Genomic DNA, 24275 nt, shown 5'->3' on the forward strand with positions numbered 1-24275 from the left:
GGAACCTACAAAATCCTTGCAGGCATAACTGTTTGTACTCACACTAAAGGCTGGATGGATGAGAGAGTAGAAGGGGGTGAGTGCTTACAGGACACATTATACTCTTGCCTTTCACCAGAGGATGATTCTGTCTCATATATATATATATGAGAGAGTTATAGTACAGTACTTACTTACTATATTTACTTACCCATGGATAAGTCAACACAGGTTTTTGTGGTCAATTATTTGACTGAAATTTCTAGACTTATGTTTTCTGTGTTTTCTGTGAACTGTGTGAGAGAGGCTTTCCCTGGAAGATCATATAAACACATTTTAAATAATGAAAATAAAAATACTTTGTTTTTAGCAGAACTCCGAGATCCACTAACTGAAGCCAGGCATAAAATGGGGTCTCATGGGATTGAGACCGTTCTTTATTGCACTGTCTCCTGGTTTGCCCAAAACTCCTTTTTTGCAGCCTGAAGCAAAGGACAAGCTGCTTCCAAATTTATTACACAGCTTGAGTATCACAAAATACCCCAAAATCCAAAATCATCCACATGGGAGGCTGAGATAGTGGCATCTTTGCTTTCTGATGGTTCAGTGTACACAAACTTGGTTTCATGCAAAAAAGTATTAATAGTATGATGTATAAAACGACCTTCAGACTATATGTATAAGGTGTATATAAAACAAATTACTTTCGTGTTTCGAGTTGGGTCCCATCTCCGAGATACCTCATTTTGTATATGCAAATATTCCAAAATCCAAAAACAAAACCCAAAACCTTTCTGGTCCCAAGCATTTCAGGTAAGGGAGACTCAACTTGTAGAAAGTGAAAACATGGCTGGTAGCTGAATTTTACTTCAGCTGAGTGGGATCCCTCATTCTGCCTAATAGCAGCAACAGCCTGACTTCATGAGCCACATATCTGGAATTACAGTATTTGCATACCAATAATTCTAATACAAAAGTCTAAAACTGTTGCGCAGCTGAAGAATGAGGTGAAAAACAAATGAATGAATACTCATTTTACAGGTGAGGAACACTTAAGACTTAGAAAAAGGGATCACTGGAAGATGAACCATTTTGTTATTTGTCATTATAATTCCTATTGTTAAACTGATTGGAGTCAGAAACACTTACCTGTCTACTACAGATCACTCAGTGATCTACTAGTAGATCTTAACCAACCAGTCTAAGACCTTCAACAATATTTCAGACTCAGCACATCCTGGCACTGTTTGGCTGTATCATTCTGGCCTTCCTGAAAAGGATATGTAAGTTGAGGTGTTTGTGGAATGAACATCCTTAGTATCTGTTTCAGCATGACATGGTAATTAAGCCAGTAGACATTTGTGGGGCATGGCAGAGGAATCACGAGATCAGTTAGCAGATGAATGATAAAATTGATTTAATTCTCTACTTTAATCTTCATAGCTAAGGGACAACACTACATTTATGTACAGTATACACAGCTGCTTGAATGCATGAAAAAGAAAGAGCAAGAATTATTAGGACTCTCTTACATTGCTCTTAATGCTTAAAGGACTTGGCAGGGTGGGTAAAATCATGTCTCTCACTAATAGTATTTCATATATGATTTTTCACAAATGTATTCCACAAATGATGGCACGGTTCCAAAATTCGTAGGTTAGATCAAGTGGGATGCAAATTGAAGTTCCAGAAAATTTGGTTCTGGAGGAAGAAATAACATAGAAAAAATAGCAGTAGCAATCTGCACCAATAGCTGTTTGGCATTTTTAACCTGGCTCCCCAGCAAACTCCTATCTGATGTAGGAGTCCCTGCTAGCAGCACTGCTACTGTCAGCAAAGCCTCTTGCCTCACAGGAGCATGCAGTCCCACCATCTTAGAAAAGTAGTGCATTACTCCTATTTTAATTTCCCTTCTGCTCTAAACCATTTCAAAATAATTCAAGTCAAGTCTTGAAGATGCCTTGGGTAAACCACTGCCTCTCTGCTGCAGCCTTTCTGCTCCCATTCTTGAAACAAGACTGGTATCATTGTGACCATCCTTATAGGGACTTGTTAAAAAAATATTTCCAACCGAATGTAGGAGAAGTATTTTGAACAGTGGTATCAGTTGTCAGTGTTTTCATTTTAGAACTTTTTAACAAATCCAAAACACTGAAGTGGTGTGGCTTTTCAAACTGAAGGCATTTATTTTTAGCAAATGCTGTATTTCTTGTCCAGTGTGACCCAGCAGATATTTTTTTTCCTATTTCTGCTTGGATGGGTGGAGTTCTGTGGACATCCTCCAGCTTTCTATTAGAATGTTTGTGTTGCTGGCTTGTTCCTGTTTCTTTCCCAGCAATTCGTATGGTGTTTTCCCGTAATCATTACTTAATTTTTGCATGATGATACTTTCTTTTAAAGGCAAGACGAATTAGGGTGATACCCGCAAGAACTGGAATTTGGGAGATTCTGGGAGCTGAAGTTTAAAAATGATTTTTTAAAAATATAATTAAAGTTTTATTCGTTTTATAACAACAATACAAAACGATCAATTAATATGTAAATAACAAATAGCCTTGGAGGTCTATATGTAAACTTGCATTGTAGCTATCTTTTGTAAAATAATAATAATAATAATAATAATTTGTCCAAGTTTAAATGCATTGCACAAGAGCGGATTCAAGAATAAATTACTCAGTTGGTTCCCAATTTCTGATCAATGCTTTCCTTAATCATTACCTGATTGTCATCGTATGCATTCTTGGTTGAGGAGAAGGTGAGGTGTTTGAACAGATGAGTTGTCCCCCAGGATCTGAAAGTTAATCATTCCTGCTAGTTCCAACGTTCATACTGTGAGTGCCCTTGTGTCTGTAACCAAAAACACATGCACAAAGAAAGGATTAGCAGACTTGGCTGAAACACCAAGGTTTGCAGCTGGGGGGGGGGGGTTTACAAAAACTTTGGGGGAAATCAAAGCATGGTCAGTGGTAATGGAGGACTGAATGATGGAGGCATGGGATGGGAAGGAATAGTATGGCTCTGGGACTCCTCTCTCCTTAAAGATGTGATTCATCCAGGCATATCAAATATGCCATATTTATGCCAACTGTCCTTATGTAGTCTCTGCCCATAGTAATCCACAACCACTGACTTCTGAGGCTCTCCAGATATTACTGGAATCCCATAGAATCATACAATTGGAACAGAACTCAAGGGCCATTCAGTCCAACCTCATTCTGCCACGCTGGAACTCTCAATCAAAGCATCCTCCAGAAATGGCCATCTAGCCTCTTCGAAATCCTCCAAAAAAGGAGACCACTACACCCTGAGGAAGTGTGTTCCACTGTCAAACAGCTCTTACTGACAGGAAAGTCCTCCTAATTTTGAGGTGGAACCTCTTTTCCTATACTGTAGTTTGAATTCACTGCTCCATCTTTTATTCTTTGGAGCAGCAGAAAACAAGCTTGCTCTAGCCTCACTATGACACCCCTTCAGATGTTCAAACTGGGCTATCCCATCAGCTCTTAACTGTCTCTTCTCCAGGCTAAACATATCCAGCTCCCTAAGGTGTTCCTCATAGGGCATGTTTTCCAGACCTTTTACCATTTTGGTGGCCCTCCTCTGGACACGCTCCAGTTTGTCAACATCCTTTTTGAACTGTGCCCAGAACTGGACAAAGTATTCCAGGTGGGGCCTGACCAAAGCAGAATAGATTGGTAATATTACTTCCCTCCATCTAGACACTGTACTTCTATTGATACAGTCTAGAATCATATTGGCTTTTTTAGCTACTGCATCACACTGTTGACTCATGTTGAACTTGTGTTCTACTAGGACTCCTAGATGCCTTTCCCATGTAATGTTGTCAAGCCAGGAGCCCCACATCCTATATCTGTGCATTTCACTTTTTAGGTTCCATTACACCATCTACAGTATCTTAGTACAAAACTTCTTTGTTACATCAAGTCCACTACATTTGGAAAAGAAGTCCCTTCCAGAAAATATTTGAAGAAACTTTCTACACACTAGAAATCTTATCAGGTGTTAAATATCAACACAGATAGACAACATTCTTTCCCCGTCTCTCTGTTAACTCTTCCTTTCCTGTTAAATTTTAGCTGGTAACTGTTTGATATCAATAATTAACTTTTCAGCACTCGATGTTGCTTGTTTTATCAGTATTGTTTTAAAAAGTTATTTGGCTTACAAAAATAAAGTTATTTGAAAGTGCTATTTAATTTTGTAAAGTGGATAGCAGTTCCAAACAACAGTCAAGGCTTTTTCTACTCACAGTTATATTTCAGTAGAAGTTAAAACAACCAAATATAATTTATGCTCTTATGTTGGCAGGTTTCCGTAGTCAATCATAGTTTTGATGATTAATTTAAGAATGTGGAAAGTGCTGTATTGGTTACCTATGGAGGCTGTGACAGAGTGATGAATGATGGTCTCCCCAGTCCTACTGCTTCATCCATTACAAAGTGGCACAACTCCTGGTGTTGCCCTGATCGCTAAAAGCAGAATCTTAGCAGGACATTGAGTAAATATTCTGTGATAATCCTTATTTTGAAGTGAAACAACAGTATCACTGATATAAAAATTAAACAGAAAAGGTGATAAGCTGCAATGTTGGTGAACCCCTTTGTGTGTAGGAATCATATCTGTCAAAGCAAAACTTGCACCTGTTCTAACCTTCAAAGATGTTTCTGTGTAAAGTGCTGTCATAAGTGATAAAGGTCTCCAGTCTATATTTGTCTTTGACAACTTTTCCCAATATGCTGTCTGTTTATACAGTTGGCCCTCTATATCCACGGATTCTTTATCCATAGATTCAAGCAATCTTGACTTTGAAATATTAAGATAGATAGATATGAATTCTGAAAAGCAAACCTTGATTGTTTTAATATAAGGAACACCATTTTATTATCCATTGTATTTAATGAGATTTGAATGTCCATGGGTTTTGATATGCACAGGGTGTCCCGAAGCCAAGCTCCAGCAGATACCAAGGGCCCACTGTAGTATCAAAGGTCAAACTTAAACTGATAAAAGCTGCAAAAAATTGTCTGCCCTGTATGGAATACTTAGGGGTTGTTCACTTGGACTAAAAGGCCTGGGTTCTCCCCAGCCTCACATCATCTGGATCAGATGACTCAGGCCAAAACCCCTGAGGCAGGATCAGATCTGATCTTGCCTGTCCAGATGCAGACCTGGAGGATCCAGTTTGACCCCAGGGTAGATAGCGTAATTTACTCCTGGTTTTCCACTCAGGTTCTAGGATACCCCATAGCAAAATCAGGCCGTTCACACACACACACACACACACACACACACACACACACACACAAACCTCTGTTCCTTACCTTCCTGTGCTGACCCAATATTTTAAAAAAAGGATATTGGCAGGATCCCAGGAACTATAGATCAGTCAGCTTGATTAAAATGTCAGCCAAAGTTTATACAAAGCACCTCTTTGCATAAGTTAGAGGAGTGGGCAGATGAAAATTGCGACTAAAATGGTGAAGGGTCTGGAAACCATGTCCTATGAAGAATGCTTTAGGGAGCTGGGTATGTTTAGCCTGGAGAAGAGAAGGTTAAGAAGTGATATGACAGTCCTGTTTAAATATTGGAAGGGATGTCATATTGAGGATGGAGCAAGCTTGTTTTCTGCTGCTCCAGAGAACAGGACACAGAACAATGGATGCAAGCTCCAGGAAAGAAGATTCCACCTCAACATTAGGAGGAACCTCCTGACAGCAAGGGCTGTTCGGCAGTGGAAGACATTCCCTCAGAGAGTGGTGGCGTCTCCCTCCTTGGAAGTCTTTAAAGAGAGGCTGGATGGCCATCTGTCGGGGATGCTTTGGTTGAGAGTTCCTGCATAGCAGAATGGGGTTGGACTGGATGGCCCTTGTGGTCACTTCCAACTCTATGATTCTATGAAATTCTATCTTAGCTGAAGAACAGGTTGGCTTTAGGAAAGGGTGAACAATGAATACATGTAATTGGTTTATATTATATCACTTGATAACTTTGGACCCAAATAGACAAGATTGGTGTGGGAATGGGTATCTGAACACCCACCTGTCCCTGCGCTTACCCAGGTGAGCAATGGGGCCAGAAAAGCACAGGCTCAGCCTTTGCTTTCTTGGTCTGTCTTCTCGGGCCACAAGTTTTCCAGCAGTGTAAGGGGGGGAGGGGGGCAGAGGCACGTAGTTGTATTACAGAGGAGATTTCAGCATTTTACCTGGCATGCATGTGATACCTACTGAAATTTCCTCTTCTCCATAACTACTTTGTCCTCTTTTGCAGACCTTGTCACTTTTCCTTTTCTATATATCTATGCAATTTGTCATGCTTACATTCTCCTGTGGCAATTGTTGTGGCTATAATGTATAGGTTTTCATTTTGATTATGGAGAAGAGCTCCTTAATTTCCCATTTTTGCCTGAGAGATCTCTTCTTAAACTGTACAAAGTGGAAGAGTGAAAGGGGCTTGTCATTCTGTGTAGCATTGAATTTCAGTTAACCTTATTCAGGAATGTTGGACTATCGTGTTCCATCCAAATATGATACAGTATTTGCCAGACACGCCATAAATGCTTTTGGAAGCCATGGCTCAAAATAGGTCAAGCTGATGTCATTGCTATGTGTTCGGCACCTCAGGCACTTCTAGAAGAAATCATTTACCATCTGTCTGTATTTTTCTTTTCAGTATCACCCAGAACTTTGATATCTGCTCCAGCAAAGTGGACTTACAGTGATGACGCAGTAGTTTTAATCAGAAATCACACTAAGCTGTGTTTTGAAGTTAAACCATGGCTAGAGCAAACCGTGATTTTGTCTGAGCCATTTAAAACCATCTTAGACATTAAGCACAGGGCAGAGTTAAGCATGGCAGGATTTATCTCTAGATCCTGTGCTGAGAGGAAGGCAGAATATAAATACAAAATGGAATGAAGTAAAGTAAAATTGAACCTTCTTAAAATATTGCTTGCAATAGGAGGGAAAGGCATCTCTATGTTAGCAATGGTTTTTAGGAACAAAACTTGCCTGAGTCACTTTGTTGCATTAGGAAATGGACAAGATGGTGCTCTGCCTCCCAATTGCATATGCAGAAACAAACAAGCATAACAGCTGAATGGTACATCATTTTTAGTAAAGGGACATTATCCTCTTCCCATATCTGGGGAGTGAAGGACAGGTTATGTGACATACACATCTCTGCCCTCCAACAGAGAATAACCAAGGGACTCAAGAGGAACGTTTGGCAGGTTGCTACTGCTCTATACACATACCCTCCATACACACTCCCACTGCCTGCTGATCCTTCTTAGGATACTAGGACAAGCTCTGTATCTATTTAGATGAGGACTATCTCTTCTGACCATTAGTGTTTCTTCAGAGTCTCAGGAAGAAGACCATATCTCATCACTTGCCACCAAAGTAGAGATGCTGGAGTCCACCTCAGAGAGCATTTAAGCATAAAGCAGATGCTCTACTAAGCTAGATAGGCCTTCCCATACACTGCATTCACTCTTCCTTCAGTAATTAGGCCTCCCAGGGCAATTCTGGTTTGGACAAAATGGTGTCCCTCTAGCTGAATAGTTTTAGAAAGGCTGTGCCCAAATTCATACCTACCACCGTATTGGAAATATTTTCTTACTGCTTCTTTTCCGGTGTCTTTCTAGTACAACTACTCCAGCATGCTTAAATTGACACAGGTAGATGCAGATCCCATCCAACAAAATATCACCTGTAATTGAACAAAAACATCTTGAAAGTTCACCCATTGCACCATGTAGTTTGCATTTCTGAAGCTCAGACATTCACGCTATTGTCAACAGATGCCAAAAATAAGATTAAGACCCACACAGACTCTCCAGTTAATATATTATCTCTCTTTTCTCTCTCTCTTTTTTATTGAAGGAGAAAGCTTCTCGCTCTGCCACTCATGAGCATCTTGTGGATGAGATTGGTGAGTTAAATGCTGATTGATAACACTGTTTTCCTACCCTGTTAAGTAATTTCATTCATTTGTGTATCTCCATGCTCTTTTTTCATATTCCTCTAATAGCTATTTGGGAACAAGGCCAGATGTTGGATTGGGTCTGTAAAGGCCTAAAGAACACTAGTCTAATATAAAACATACTCAAAAACCCATACTATCTATTAAGAGCCACCAAAGAGCGCCATTGTAACAGTGTCTTATGGAAACCATGATCAGATGACTGGAATCCAGATAACAACTTTCTCAGTGTTATTCTTCCATTGGACCTTTGCCCAAGCTGGAACCTATTGCAGAGCCTATTGCAGAGCTGGACTCAAAACAATAAATTTGGAGTTTAACAGCAACTGGTGACCAGATACACACACACACACACACATGGTATTTGTGATGATATGTTGCCCAGTCTGGGTGACAGTATAGAAAAGGCCTTGTCTTTTACACCCACATACTGAACACCTAATGATGGCACAGGATTGTTGACAACTGACTATAGCTGTTTGGTATAGATAAATATAGTTGGCTCTCCTTATCCACAGATTTTTTTATCCACAGATTCAAGCATCCATGGCTTGAAAATATTCAAAAAAAGTATACACTCCAAATAGCAAACCTTGATTTTCCCTTTTATATAAGGGGCACCATTTTGCTACGCCATTATATTTAATGGGATTTGAGCATCCACAGATTTTGATGTCCACAGGAGATCCTGCAATGAAACCCCAGCAGATAACAAGGACCCACTGTAATTACCAGTTAAAAATTATGTCCATTATTATTATTATTATTATTATTATTATTATTATTATTAATGTTTAATTATATAGTGCCATAAAATTTACATGGTACTTTACAAACATCATCAATTCAACATTAAAACCTGCTAATGTTGTACAATCTAAAAATCATAAAGCTTAAAACTATACAACAATTAAGCAAATGATATAATTAAAATACAAAACTGTAAAATCAGCTAATACATATGACAAATCTAAGTTGTAAACCAATCTTAGAATTAAGTTCCATATTAGAATTAAGTCTCCAAGTTTAACCATTGGGGGAGGATGCTCTTTGTTCTTTTACCACCACAAAGAAACAACACTTCATGGGTCATTGCTGCTTATTTCTGCTAGAAAAAGATCTCCTGGCCCTTTCCAAAAATCACTGCAGTTCAGTGCAGAGTAAAACACCATTTTAAAATCAATTGATTTCAATACTGACTGCATACCACAGTCCACAGTCAGCAACGTTTTGTTCTGCTTCATTCAGCTCATTATTTCCTCATGGGAAGCAGAACAGGTCATTTAAGCAATGTACATGTCGTAGAATCATAGAGTTGGAAGAGACCACAAGGGCTATTCAGTTCAACTCCCTGCCATGCAGGAAATCTACGGCGGTTTACAGACCGCCAAATAGTACGTAATCAATACGTACTAGGGTTAGGAAGGGGTGGTGCTTCCGCACCCCCCTAACCCTAGTACGTATTGAATACGTACAAGATGGCGGCGCCCTGTTCATACGGGCGCCGCCATCTTTACGTATCGGACGCTGAGCGTCCGTACGCGTCGCGGGCGTTGTGACGTAGTGAGTGCGCCCCTGGCGCCTCACTACGTCGCAAATGCGACTTAAAAAGAAGCTCCATTTTGGAGCTTCTTTTTCGGTCCGCGCGGGAGTCGGGCCGTGTGAAGGCTCCGGCTCCCCCCGCGGACCTACTGGCGGCGGCGGCAGACCGCCGCAAAGCGGCGGTCTGTACCCCGCCTAAATCAAAGCATCCCTGACAGATGGCCATCCAGCCTCTGTTTAATGACCTCTAAGGAAGGAGACTCCATCTTCATTTTTAAAGTATTATAAATGTTCTTTCCAACAACTAATTTTTACAGAAATCCAGGCTGCCCCTATAGTGCAGATGTGGGCAAGCTGATCTGGGGGCCATTCTAATATACTCTTATAAAGACACGCTTATTCTGTCAGGACTTTTCTAGCTGCTAAGGGCTAGGATTTAAATGTTGTGTGTTTTTAATTTTAAGGTTTGTATTTTTAACATTGCATTTCAATTAATAACTGTGATATAAGAAGATGATGATGATGATACCTTGGACCTCAGCAATCCTGTTGGAAAGATATGGCTTAAAAATGGCAAACCGATTCCACAAAATACTTGGGGACATGTGTGACCAAGCAATATCAGAGTATAGTCAAGGGCAGACCTCTAAGTCCTCCTGTCTTCTCCCCACTGTTGAGTTAGATGAGTGAAAAATAGTTTTGCATTTTTAATTCACTTTGCATCAACTAAAGTAAGCTCAGGAGAAAAAGGGGGAAAGTCAGAGGAGGAAAGAGAAAATGGGACATTTTAAAAGCAGCTGGAAAAATGAGATGAGAAAGCATCAATCAGGATTCTCCCTGGTTGATTTTTTGTTTGCTTTAGTAGTTCTGCTTTTTCTTCCACATATTGCAGTCAGAACTTGAAGAAAAAGAAATACTTCTTTGACTCTATTTCTCAGAATCTCACATATGCAAACGGGGGGATTCTAAGATTTGTAGTGCAAAACCGTACTTTTTCAGAGCTCTAATTGCAGAAGTGTGTGTGTGTGTGGGGGGGGGTTGTGTGTGTGTGTTATGCAATATCAGAATTTATTACATTTGTGTTAAAAGAGTGGACGCTGTTGTGTACTCGTGTTTACAGAAAAGAGTTAAATTAAACAGGACAGCAACAAGAATGTTGGCACAGACCTACCCTTAGGACCAAGGGATCTTTTTATCCCAATATAACTAGATTGACTATAGATTGAAACAGCTTCCAGACATGTTTTATGCAAATTGCAGACATCCGGATGTACATCTACATTACACTCGGTGAACAGGCTGGTTGCATCATTTTATGAGATTGAACATCCTCCTTTGGAGCTACTGGTCATAGAATCATAGAGTTGGAAGAGACCCCAAGGGCCATCCAGTCCAGCCCCATTCGGCCATGCAGGAACTCTCAAAGCATCCTCATTGACAGATGGCCATCCAGGCTCTGCTTAAAGACCTCCAAGGAGGGAGACTCTGCCACCCTCCGAGGGAGTGTGGTCCATTCCATTATAATAAAGCTAAATGGGAACCATTGCTGTACATGTAAAATACTTTAAATCAACACATAAAATGCACTTGTATATCTTCAGAAATGCATACATTATTAAAGAACTAACACTTATCATAGTACACCGCTGCATGTACAGATGGTTATAGATGGGTGTTAATGTGTGTTTGTGTTTTCCTATGTATTTTGTAGAACAAGCTGTTCAAGAAGCGGTCGACACAGATGTGTATATGAGAAAACCATCGCACCAGCCTGCACCCAGGAGGCGTCGTGAAGAAGGTCAATGGTAAAGACAAAAGTTCCAAGCGGCAAATGAACCATAAGAAAGAGCTTGCTAGAAAAGTCCAGAGTTTCTCCAAGCGATTTTAATCTGATAGCTGGCTTACAACACTGGCCACTGGTCTGCAGGCTCCTAAAGCAGGCAGGAAAAATTGCTGACAGGATCATCAGATTTCCAGAGAGCTACTGTTTCAACCCTCCCAGTATACACCCTAGTTTTAGCCATATCCAGTTGAATATCTGGCACTGTGTTTCTGTTTTCCTTTGAAATTCAACAGGCTTAATAGAGTTTATCTGCACTCTCCTCTAGCTCAGAGTTAGGCATGAGGAACCTTTGGCCTCTTGCGATGGACTTCAATTTCAATCTTTCCAGCCCAGCAATATCAGTGGTGAGGAATGAGGGGAATTGTAATTCAACCACATCTTCAGGGCTATATGTTCCCTCACCTCCCTTTAGCTGGATGGTGCTACCTTCCTAAACTAAACTAGGAATTCTCTCTGTTACCAGGCACATGCCAGGGCATGTGGACCTCGCCCTGTGGGTAGAGGTGGGTCTTAAGGAGGTGTTGTGGTGTTACTATAGATTTACCTCGGCATGTGGGATCTAGTTCCATCAGGACTAGCCTGGAAGGAGGAAGAGCCCTCCCTCCAGTCCATCTGCCTTGGTCCAGGCCTCAGAGGGAGAGAAGAACCACTGGACCTCATCCCCTTTCCCTCCATCATTCCCTTCTCCTTTTGTTTCGTGTCTTTTAGATTGTAAGCCTGAGGGCAGGGAACTATCTGATTAAAAATAATATTGTAAGCTGCCCTGAGAGCCATTAGGGCTGAAGGGCAGGATATAAATACCTAAATAAATAAATGTGGGATGGGCAAATATAGCTGAGTCAGTGTGGTGTAGTGCTTTGAGCATTGGATTAGGACACTGGGAGACCAGGGTTCGAATCCTGACTCAAACATGTAAACCCACTGAGTGACATAGGCCTGTTACAGACTGCCAAAATAAAGCTGCTTTGGGTCTCTTTGGAGGTATCCTATTTAAATGATGCATGGGTCCTAAAAGTCCGGAGGTCACGCCAAAGCCGCACTCCATTCCTAAGCACTGGGGTGCAACTTTGGTGCAGCTTCTGGATTCTTAGGATGCATGCATCATTTAAACAGCATACCTCCAAAGAGACCCGAAGCAGCTTTATTTTGGCAGTCTGTAACAGGCCATAGAGGTTTTTGTAAGTTTTCCGGGCTATGTGGCCATGTTCTGGAAGAGTTTATTCCTAACGTTTTTCTAGCATCTGTGGCTGGTGTCTTCAGAGAATGGTGGCATGGAAATGAGTGGTGTATATATACCGTGTGAGCCTTGGTTGAGAGAAAGTGATTTACATGTTAATCTCTGTGTTTTTTCTTTTATCCTCTGCAGGGCTCAAATGACTGATCAACTCTAGGCAGGACACATGGTGGGTATGTCCTCCTAGCTTTCATTTGGTGGCATCTCTGTGTTCCTAACCCAATTCACTGCTCCATCTTACTTGTATATTCATGAAAGTACACACATATATCTGGATCATGCTTTTCATTCCTTTTCCCCACCTTGTCTTCCAATAAATATAATAATAATAATAATAATAATAATAATAATAATAATAATAATAGGTTTTATTTATATACCGCCCAATCACTGGGAATCCGAGCGGTTTACAATATAGTGGAGAAGCCTATTCAGAGAATTCAATAGTGCCTTCTCCATTCCACATATTCAAGTCAAATTGACTGGTGTTTCAACCTCACTTCAAAACTGGCAACTGGATTGCCTCCCATACCACACCTGAAGGAATCAGGCAAATTTCAGGATGGGGACAGGACAGGCTGTATGCCAGAGACGGCAATGGTCAAGAGGTTAGGAGTGTTGCTAAGGGCAAATAGTAATCTCTGTGAAGTAAATTTTGATGCCTTCACTTTTCCCTGATTTTTTTTAAATAATACCTTTCTGTTTTTACAGGTACAGGCTTAAACCCTGTCCCACCTGTGCTCACAGCAAAAGATTTCCCTGGAACTGCTGCAAACCGGAAAGATTCTGCTTTGCGAGTCCCTGTGGCTATCACAGAATCACCGGAAAATGTGAGGAAGTCCTTAAAAGATTCTACCAAATCTGCTTTGTATTTGGCTGGGTCACTTTCCTCTTCCTTGCTTGGACCCTGACACTGAACAGTTGTGCTTTGTAGCTGTTTTGCAGGAGCTGGGTCGATTCTCTGCTTTCCCCGCAAGCAACATTTTGAAGTCCTTTCAGCAGCATTTCCTTCCTGAAGTGATTAAAAAGCCTGTAGCAAGCAAACAGTTGTGTTTGACTCACTCTCTTCTTGGGCCAAGCCAAGAAATGTAGCAAGAGATGCCAATTGGTGAAATGGTTTGGAGCCATTCCTGCAGCAAGTAGTCTCTGAATTCAAGTAATTTGTATGAGTAGGAAAGGGTTGTGAGATGGAGGTAAAGAGACCTACCAAGAACTTTTCATTATGCCTATGATAACTTGATGCAATGCATATACATTGTCACAATATATGTTGGTGGTGGTAGTGATTATGGTTATTATTAATATTATATTCATATCCTGCAGTTCTCTTGAAATTGAGACTCAAGGCAAGATACAATTTTAAAAAAGACAATGCAGCTGAAATATACAAAACACAAACATTAAAATAGAATCAAACTATTCACAGTAATCAAAATAATTCAGATCTAAAGATAAAATAACAAAATGCAATTAAAAGTTTAATGAGCTGTTGAAAATAGTTCAGCACACCATAGCCCTTTTTAAAAGTCTTTGGAAATAAAAAGGGCTTTGTCTGCCAATGGAAAGAGAGCAAGGGAATTCCAGAGTCCAGGGGCAGCAGCTACCAAGAAGACCTTATCTAATGTCCTCACCAACTGTGTTGGCAACAATAATTTGGGAGTGAGAGAAGGACCCTTCACTGGGGAGATATGGTCTGCCAGATAGTCTGAGTCTGAGCCAAATACGGATGATGAACTGGAGAGGAAAACTGGACACTGTACGTCTGCTCTGGTTTATTTGTATATTAATCTCTGTCTTTGTTTAAAGTGGGAGAAGATACGGTCCTCCAGATGATCTTGGACTACTCATCCCATATTCCCTCATAATTGGCTCAGTTAGCTAGGGATAGTGAGAGCTGCACTACAGCTGGTCCTCCATACCCACAGGTTCTTTATCCATGGATTTAACCATTCATGAGTTGAAAATATTGGGGGGGGGGATAATTCCAAAAAGCAATCCATGATTTTGTCATTTTATATAAGAGATACCATGTTACAACGCCATTGTATTTAATGGGACTTGAGCATGTATGGATTTTGGTATCCACAGGGGATCCTGGAACCAAACCCCAGCAGATGCCAAGGGACCACTGTATAATGAGATGTGAAGAAAATTTCTGCCCATCTTAGTTTAAAATTCCCAGGGTGTCTTGTAAAATATTGCCAACACCATAATACCTGAAAAAAAAGCTTTCAAGCAACCTCAGGCACAACCCAGCAGATTAATGTGGCAGATCAAAGAGGAAGGTCTTAAACCCTTATGCAAACATGTGAGATGCTCCTCCAGTTGGAGGTCCAAAGGTGGACCATTTCACAGACGTGGAGCCAGATCTTGAAAGGCTTAACAGCCTTGACAGGGCTCTGTGCATCAGTAGAACAGACAATAATCCTTTGCTGGGTTAGATAGTACATACCATGCTAGCTGAGCTGCCAGGTACAGGGGAGATCAGAGCACAGAGCCTAAAATACCAGAACCAAAACTTTCAATCGGATTCTGGCCCAAACTGGTAACTAGCGTAGAAATCTATGAGGAAAAAAACATGTGAATATTTAGGAAGATTTAAAACAATCCAGACAGGATCAGAATTCAAAATGACTTGAACAGATTAGAGAGCTGGGCCAAAACTAACAAAGGGTCCATTCACACTGCATTTTAACCTGGGCTCCAATCTGATTTAAATGAGAGTCGTTCATACTTGCGCCAGTGTTTCATGACCCAAATCGGGGTTGTTCACACTTGCACTAGGGTTTTCTAACCCGATTTGGGGGGGCAGTGTAAATCCCCCTTAACCTGGGTTTTTTTTTACCATGGATTTGCTTGTGGTTCTTTTAAAAAGAACTGGTTTTTTGCCAATGGGAACCTGAAAATCATTTCCATCTGATTCCTTCCTTTCTCCTCCTCTCCCTCCAGCCACCTCCGTTTGCCACCCCTGATCTTGCCTCCATTTGCCCTCTCTGTCCTCTTCCTTCCTCCCCTTCCTCTTCCTCCCTCCTCTGTCATCCCGAACTTGCCTCCGTTTGCCCCCTCCGTCCTTCTCCTTCTTATTAAAAATGGAGCAAACTTCTTTTCTGATGTTCCAGAGACTAGGATACTATTACCGAAAGAAAGGTGGAGGACATTCTCCAAATGTCAGTATTTCTTTAAATGTTGGAGAAATCAGCTTTGCAAAAGGCTGGTTAACCTTTGGGACCATATGCACCTATTTATACCAGTAATAACAGAAGCGAACTCCAGGTTTAGTTGGAAAAATGCAGGATGCAATCACACACAAAAGATAGCCATTCAAACAGGCACAGCATTCAGAGCTAACTGAAGTGGAAATATGGAAATGGGATAGCAGCATTTGAGGGATTTGCAAGGGGGTGATGATTACTTGTCCAATGAGTAGACCACGGAAAGCTCAGACTGGGCGGCACCACAGAACATGTACAGAGTGCAGGTGTGTATGCCAGCTGCGTGCAAAGGGGCTAAGTTTTGGAACCGTACGTATACCTAAAATATATCCCCAAGCGATGGTCTATCCTTTCCCTGGAATCAATGGGATTGTGGACTAGTTGATGGCTTTAATTTTCATGTGGCAAAAGCAGCTATTGGGTCAGGATTTTCCCAGGATGGACAAACAGGGAAATTTGGCTGGAAACACAAGAGGGGGTAGTCAGAGAAATTGGCTTACTGCTTTGGGTGCAAATAATTTCATTGTTTAAAGTTGCAAGAGGACATGGTGATGACTTGGGGGAAGAAGGGGAAAGCACTTAATACACTCATATGGAATCGATTTCCCCATTACTTGGATGTGCACATGCCTCAGGACACACTCATTTTCTCCTGGAAACCTGTTCCTGAAAATCTCTCAAAGACACACTATGAGATATGAAAATATGGGGACCTCAAAAACTGTGAGGGGTGTGCAGGGTGTGCTAACAACACAGAGCAATGAATTCAAACTAGAGGAAAATTCCACCTAAAGGTGGTAAGAGCTGTTCAGCAATGGGATATGATGGAGTCTCCTTTGGAGGTTTTTAAACGGAGGCTGGATGGCCATCTCTCAGGAGGGCTTTAATTGTGAGTTCCTGCATGTCAGAGGATTGGACTGGATGGCCCTTGGAGTTCCTTCCAACTATGATTCTCATACCTTACAGTAACACTGGAGCCTTTTCAAAGCAAAAAGGCCATCAATGACAAAAACTCTCGGTGGAACAGTAAAAGTCTTATCAGGCATCGAAAGGTAGGTATTTATAGAATGAATCTAAGCTGCTCTGGTCAAGGGAGTTTCACAACCAACCATGGCTACAAAGAATGTTTTGGTTTTGGGGTTTGGAATATATCCTAAAATGGTCTGGGTTGCTCATGTAGGCAGTTCCTGCCTCTTGCAAAATGTGTTTGAGTAGTCTTTTTCAAACAGGGTGTGTTAAGAAACACAGACATTTCTTCATGCAGCTAAGGGGAAGTTGATCCTCCCAGCAACTGGACTTTGATGTCTTCTAACAAGGCAAGAAGAGGATGAGCAATTGCCCAGACAGAGCCTGCTTACTCTATATACATATGTATAAGTCTAGAAATCTTAGTCGAAAAAGCGACTCAAGAAATCTGAATTGACTTATCAACTGGTCAATGTAAGTACTGTACATATATATATATAATGACCCATCCCCTGGTGAAAGGGAAGAATCTAATGTACTTTCTCATCCATCTAGCATCAGCATAAACAGTTATTCCTGCTGAAGTTTTTAAAGTTCTTTGGCATTGTTTTCCTTTGCTCCATAGATCCTTTGTTACATGCCTCTAAATTTTACCCTCAACCTATCCACAGGTCATATCAAAATCCATAATGTTGGCCCCAAAACCTGCCCTCGACTTACACATGCTATACTATTATATTTAGTGGGACTTGAGCATCCACGGATTTTGTTATCCACGGGGGATCCTGGAACCAAACCCCAGTGGATAACAAGGACACACTGTAAATTCCAATGAGCGAATCTGGGTTTTGCCATTTGATAGGTCTTACAGTGCCATTGTATATAATGGGACTTGAGCATCCATGGATTTTGTTATCCATGGGGAATACTGGAACCAAACCCCAGTTGATACCACTGTATATATGGTAGTTCAGTATGAAACGGTATAGAAATGTAGCTGCTATTGTTATTGTTATAAGTCTGCTTGCTGCCTATTGCTGGCATGATGGGAATGAAGTATTTAATCCAAAAATCATAGGAGGGTGAATTAGTAAAACTGCAGAAACAGAATTTTAAAATCTGGGTGTTGATGCATTGGCATGAAAGAGAAATAATGCAAAAATACAGTAATCTAAATGGAATAAATCTCCTTTGTACTTTTGCAGTCTAGCTTACTTTTGGATGCATATTATTATTCAAAGGTAATAATAGTCTGTAAAATCAATATGTAAAGAGATCTTGTAGTCCCTTTGAGGCTAATTGAAAGAAAGGGAGTTGGCAGCAAATAAAGAAGAAGTGAAAAATCAACAAAAGATGGGAACAAAAGTTCTCCAAAGGATGGGAAGAAAAATTATGTCAAGAAGAGACAAAAAGAAAGGGATGGGTGGCTGTCCCTAAAATGGGAAGAAGATGGCTCCTCAAGAAGTTCTTCTTCTTGTTGTTATTGGTGCCATTTCTTTCCCGCCCAGCTCTGAGGAGGCTCTCATTTCAGGTTTCATTTTCTTCACACAAAAAAGAAGGAGGAGGCTCCCTTTCGTCCTTTTCTCCTCCTTCATTTCAAGGGAAAGACAAAGATTGGTTATTTTTATTTGATTTCATTTTTAAAAAGCCCCGATTCCTCCTTTTTTTGCCCTGAAGGGACTGCTCTCTCTGAGGCGACAAGGCTCTCTCTCTCTCTCTTTCCTCCTGAGGTAAAATAAAGCCAACTTCTTCTTTGCCTTTCTTTCTTTCTTTAGCCTAATTCTGAGGCGATTCAAACCCACAAACAGGGTTATAAAGTGTGTGTTTTTTTAACATATTAAAATGTGTGTGTCTTTGTATTTTAACAGGATTGTTGTGGCTCCAGAAATAATCCAACTTGACACAGCTTTTTTCAGTGCCTTGGCTCAGTGCTATGGAATTCTGGGAATTGTGGTCCGTTGTGGTTTGCTGCTGTTGTCATGTGTGTTTTTTCAACATACTAAAATATGGTGGTTTTTCCCCCCACTGTGTTTTTGTATTCTGTACCCGGCTGTTATGGAATTCTGGGAATTGTTGTAATTCTGAAGCCAGGGCAAACTACAATTCCCAGAATTCCATAGCACTAAGCCAGGACACTGAAAAAAGGCGGTGTCAAACTGGATTATTTCTGCACTATGGATGCAGCCAAAATCTATGGCTGTGTGCCTTCAATCAAATCTATCGAATTGACAAACTGTAAGCCGCTCTGATAGTCTTTTGGCTGAAGAGCGGGGAATAAATAAATAAATACATATTATTTTATATTATATTATCTTTGGCAAGGTTTGTTCAGAAGAAGTTTGCCATTGCCTTCCTTTGAGGCTGAGAGAGTGTGACTTGGGTTTCCATGATAATCATCATGGCACTGATGAAAGAACTGGACGAAATATAAAACTGGACGCCAAAGTGAGGATCCTTGTGTATGGATGTGAAAATGATAGAAAGAAAGCTTGGCTAACAAAATACAATTCATGTAAGGTACTGCACTTATGCAGAAAAAATGAAATGCACAGATATAGGATGAATGAAACTACGTGTGAAAGGGATCTAGGAGTCCAAGTAGACCACAAGTTGAACATGAGTCAACAGTGCGATGCAGCAGCTAAAAAGGCCAATGCGATTTTAGGCTGCATCAACAGAAGTATAGTGTCTAGACTCTAGATCAACAGAAGTAATAGTGCCACTCTATTCTGCTTTGGTCAGGCCCCACCTGGAACACTGTGTCCAGTTCTGGGCACCACAATTCAAAACGGATGTGGAGAAAGTGGAATGTGTCCAAAGGAGGTCAACTAAAATGGTGAAGGGTCTGGAAACCATAAAACCCTATGAGGATAGAGACTTAGGGAGCTGGGGATGTTTATCCTGGAGAAGAGAAGGTTAAGAGGTGATATGTACAGCGCCGTGTAAATTTACAGCACTTTATAAATAAAGGTTAATAATAATAATAATAATATGAGAGCTCTGTTTAAATATTTGAAGGGATGTCATACTGAGGAGGGAGCTAGCTTGTTTTCTGTGCTCCAGAGACTAGGGCAGGAAACAATGGATGCAAGCTCCAGGAAAAGAGATTCCACCTCAACATTAAAGGAACTTCCTGACAGTAAGGGCTGTTCGACAGAGGAACACATTCCCTTAGAGAGTGGCAGAGTCTCCTTCCTTGGAGGTCTTTAAACAGAGGCTGGATGGCCATCTGTCAATGGGGATGCTTTGATTGAGAGTTCCTGCATGGCCAAATGGGGTTGGACTGGATAGCCCTTGGGGTCTCTTCCAACACTACGATTTTGTGACATCTGAAGAAGTGAACTGGAGTCCATGAAAGCTTATCTGATATATCTATATCTATATCTATATCTATATATATATATATATATATATACATATATATATATATCACAGTTAGTCTCAAATATCCAATTACCTTTTCCCCTTCTCCTCTCCTTTTTTATATCTCTTTGAAATCAATATCTTTTGTGCTCCTTCGATATCTGCTTTACTCAACCTAGTGGTGTGTTGGACTTCAGCTCCCACTCCCTCAGCAAGGTTACATTCCAGCATATTTGGAGGGGCATCAGGCTGGAGAAGATTGATATAGACAATGATGGATATAAATGGTGATGTTTGCAATGTATCATCTTCCCTATCTTTTTTATTGTCTTAGTTGATTACTTATTAACATGTGGCTTTTTCTTTCACAGTGCTAGAATTAAGCTTTTGAATTCTTCATCACACCTTCCCATTTTGGAGTCCAGATGTCTGCAACTTCACTTGGTCCTGATTAAGAAATACTATTGTCAAACTGAGTTTCTGCCTATTGTCACACCCAAGACTTTTCTGTTCGGATCTTTCCGGAAAGTGGGATTCAGTCTTCAATTCTCAAGGGTGCTATCAGCCTTTGTGGTCATGGGACCTAGCCTTTTAATCGTATCTCTGTTTGTGTGCATCTGGCTATATGAAGTGGATTCCCAGAACCATGTTAAGGTCCCGAAGGAGCAGAGAATGGTACACAGTCTCCTGATCAATGAGGTGAATGCAGATAGTCCAGGAGAGGACACCTTGGAGTACTTGGAGCTGTATCATATCAGTGGCCGACGGGCTCCTTTGGATGGCTACTCCTTGGTCTTGTACAATGGCAATGGCAATGTGGCCTACAATGTCAAAAATCTTCAGGGCCTTTTCACTGATGACCAAGGCTTCCTTCTCATGGGATCTGCTGCTGTTGTCCCAAAGCCAAAAGTAATCCTTCCTAAAAACACAATCCAGAATGGGCCAGATGCTATTGCTCTCTATTTTGGGAGAACAGACTTGCACGTTGACATGGAAGTGACTAGTGAAGGGCTGGTGGATGCTTTGGTTCACAAGTCTAAAGAGAACGACAGAGCGGATGAGCTGGTTGCTGTTCTCACCCCTGGAGTGGAGCCCTTTTTGGAGGACCCTCTTTTCAGGACCACAGATGAGTCTCTGGAGAGGTGCCAGGGGGCTGATTCTCAATGGTTCTTCCAAGTCGGCGTACCTACCCCCAGCTTGGATAATCACTGTATTCCTTTTTCACAGCTGAATGCATCCTTTTTGTTGATCAATGAGGTCAACATTGCATTCACTGAGGGAGAGTTTGAGTTCATAGAACTGCAGGGCCCTCCTTCTTCCGTGGTGAAAGATGTGGTGCTGGCATTGATTGATGGGAAGAGCCAAGAAATGTACTTCATCATGGAGGTACGCGGCAAAACCTCTCCTGAGGGGCTGCTGCTTCTTGGTCCAGAGCACCCAGAAGTTCCAGGTAAGATTGGGTTGCTGGCAAAAAGGATCTTTTTTTTATTCTTGGGTGCATCTCTCTCTCTCTTTCTCTCTCTCTCTCTCTCTCTCTCTCTCTCTCTGGCTTTTCTTCACGAATGAAGATTCAGGAAGGACGCATCCCACGCTTTCTACAAGTGCGTTGATGACTGAAAAGACCGATCCGAGATAAAGAAGTCCGGTTGCAGAAAGCACAGCAGAATGTCTCCTTGGGTGATGTTTCCAAGTTGTGGTTCTTTCTGCGTTGTCATTTCTCTTCGAGACTCGTTCGGTGTGAGTTTTCAAAAAAGGCTGCAGCATCGTAGATAGTGCATCTCCATGCCTCCCGGTGCATAACTGGTGCATAATGCTTTGAGAACCATCATGGTGTAGTGGTTTGAGCATTGGACTACAACTCTGGAGATCAGGGTTCGATTCCCCAATCGACTATGGAAACCCACTGTGTGGCCTTGGGCGACACACTCTCAGCCTCAGAAACCCCCATGATAGTTTCGCCTTAGGGTTGCCATAAGTATGAAACAACTTGAAGGCAGACGACAATAACAGCAACATAATATGCTAGCTACAAAATTCAAACTCAGATATTTCATGTCTGTTGTGAACAAAATGTGCATTTAAATTGCCCATTTCCTACTTGGCCACCCACCAGCAAAACATAGAACCATAGAGTTGGAAGAGACCCCAAGGGTCAACCAGTCCAACCCCATTCTGCCATGCAGGAAATCTCAATCAAAGCATCCCTGACACATGTTTATTTTATTATTTACATTTATATCACACTTCTCCTCCAGTTAGCTCAAAGCTTCATAAGAGGCTCTTATCCTCCAGACTTTCCATTCAAAACAAGTTGTCATGTGGAAGGTGTGACAGGCCCAAGGCAAGCCAGTCAACCCGGATCTACCGAGTCTCAGTTCAAACCCTTCAAAATATGTCTTTAAAAGCTAGCATAATGTTCTCTTCACCTGGTTGGCCTAATAAAGGAATAATCAATTTCTATGTTGGATTCTGTTTAATGATCAACATGGCTACCCCTGCATTTTTCACTTCAATACTGTAACTGCTATGCCATGCTGGCTCTCAAATGCACTCAGGCAGCAACCATGGAAGGTGAAGAGATGGGATTACTTTCTCTCTTATTGTAGAGAGTAGTGGCAATTTTAAAAATATGTTCCCCTGACAACTGATGCATTGAGTTTAGTCATTTGATGTCATAATTCCATCTACTACAATCTTTGATAGATGCTGTCAATTTAGACGTGAGATTCAATCACCTCAAAATGAAATAGTGGTAGTTTGGGGGCAGGGGCACTCCTTAGGCACAGAGAAGTATACATTATTATGTCCAAGGGACTGTCACGCACCTTTGAGCTTGCAGGATGTATGTACTGTTGCAGTGGATCTTCAGGTTGCACAGGAGCACTAAAGTGGGGATAGGTCTCTGCTCCTTTCTAGAATAGCCAGTGACAAGGGAATGTGGGAGTTGTAGACTAATGGAAAGCTACATGTGCTCATGTATTTTAATAAGGTATATTTTAAAAGAACAAACTACAGGCTGAGAGCATTTAGGGTATCATGGCCAAGGGAAACACCTCATGTGATGGAGCTGGGGATTTTTAGATTGTAAGCCTGAGGGCAGGGAACCGCCTAATTAAAAGATTGTATGTACAGCGCTGTGTAAATTTACAACGCTTTATAAATAAAGGTTAATAATAATAATTTAGTGAGGCCTGCAGGGCTTGGAGGGAAAGGGCTGCAGATATGCACTTGAAGGAAGAAAGTCACAGAGGAATACATGCCCAGCCACAACTTGTAAACATCGCCTATCTTGCATTACAAATCCCAGAATCCCCCTGCCTTCATGGGTCCTGGGAATTGCATTTCCAAAAGGTAATATCTCTAGGCTCTAGGTTCCCCAGCCAACCAGGTCTCCTCCTTCAGAAGTGCCCCCAGAGGTGCTTTCCCAGTAGAGTGTGAAAGTAGGCAAGGGTGATTAGTAACTTGGTAGCATGGACAGCACATCATTTCCAGTGGTATACAACTACTATGCAGATGTCATAGTCTCTGAATTAGCAATTACTGTGAGTTTAGGCTGGGTGCATTCTGTGGCATTGCAAGTTGTTCATCTCATGAGCTGAATTTTTCAACATGTATAAACAAATGTTTATACATAAATAAATGTGCCAGCATTTATTGTTTAAGTCACTTGTTCTGTTTATCAGGGCAAGAGAGCACAGAAGCTGAGGGCAAATGTTTTATTCTCCAGCCTTTTATGTCGCTGTGTGTTGAACATGACTGTAATGTTCAGAAAGCTATGGATGTTACTTCTGCATATTTTCTTTATTCCTGCTTTTTGTATCTGTTCAGAATAGTAGCATGCATGCACTCCTGCCTAGAAAACGTAGAATCGTAGAGTTGGAAGAGACCCCAAGGGCCATCCAGTCCAACCCCATTCTGCCATGCAGGAACTCTCAATCAAAGCATCCCTGACAGATAGATATCCAGCCTCTGTTTAAAGACTTCCAACTTGGCTTAGACTACTATATTCAGAAATAAGTTGTGCTGGACTTTACAAATGTCTTATCTAATACAGCAGCCTGTTTTTGTACATTGGCCAAATACAGGTCTCTAGAAAGCCTGGGAGCAGGACATGAAAAGAGGCTAGTATGGT

At 41.2% G+C, this 24275-nt stretch overlaps 2 protein-coding genes and 1 long non-coding RNA gene across 8 annotated transcripts in view; 2 read left to right on the forward strand and 1 right to left on the reverse strand.

Moving 5' to 3' along the window:
• LOC121914293 overlaps positions 1 to 13800 on the forward strand; it is a 32023-nt gene extending 18223 nt beyond the window's left edge. Inside the window, exons 12-15 of the mRNA XM_042437610.1 lie at positions 7884 to 7932; positions 11237 to 11330; positions 12735 to 12775; positions 13314 to 13800. The gene's annotated coding sequence lies outside the window, so the exon portion shown is untranslated. The remainder of the gene's footprint in view (positions 1 to 7883; positions 7933 to 11236; positions 11331 to 12734; positions 12776 to 13313) is intronic.
• On the reverse strand, positions 1398 to 15558 carry LOC121914294. Its single transcript, XR_006100516.1, has 4 exons — positions 15055 to 15558; positions 7596 to 7710; positions 2698 to 2826; positions 1398 to 2434 (listed from the first exon to the last, which is right to left on the reverse strand). It is a non-coding gene; the product is annotated as an uncharacterized LOC121914294 (long non-coding RNA).
• Positions 15559 to 17102: 1544 nt separating this feature from the next.
• LOC121914292 overlaps positions 17103 to 24275 on the forward strand; it is a 29284-nt gene continuing 22111 nt past the window's right edge. Inside the window, exons 1-2 of one of the 6 annotated variants that reach the window (XM_042437600.1) lie at positions 17103 to 17254; positions 20515 to 21593. In XM_042437600.1, coding sequence (XP_042293534.1) covers positions 20720 to 21593 — 874 coding nt within the window. In that variant the 5' untranslated portion in view covers positions 17103 to 17254; positions 20515 to 20719. Of the gene's footprint in view, positions 17255 to 18223; positions 18511 to 18580; positions 18600 to 18970; positions 19016 to 19102; positions 19226 to 20313; positions 20431 to 20514; positions 21594 to 24275 lie in introns of those variants that run through there. The other 5 variants (XM_042437599.1, XM_042437603.1, XM_042437601.1 and 2 more) reach the window with 5 other exon arrangements.

This window comes from Sceloporus undulatus, chromosome 8 (genome assembly GCF_019175285.1).
Source record: "Sceloporus undulatus isolate JIND9_A2432 ecotype Alabama chromosome 8, SceUnd_v1.1, whole genome shotgun sequence".
Lineage (NCBI taxonomy): Eukaryota > Metazoa > Chordata > Lepidosauria > Squamata > Phrynosomatidae > Sceloporus > Sceloporus undulatus.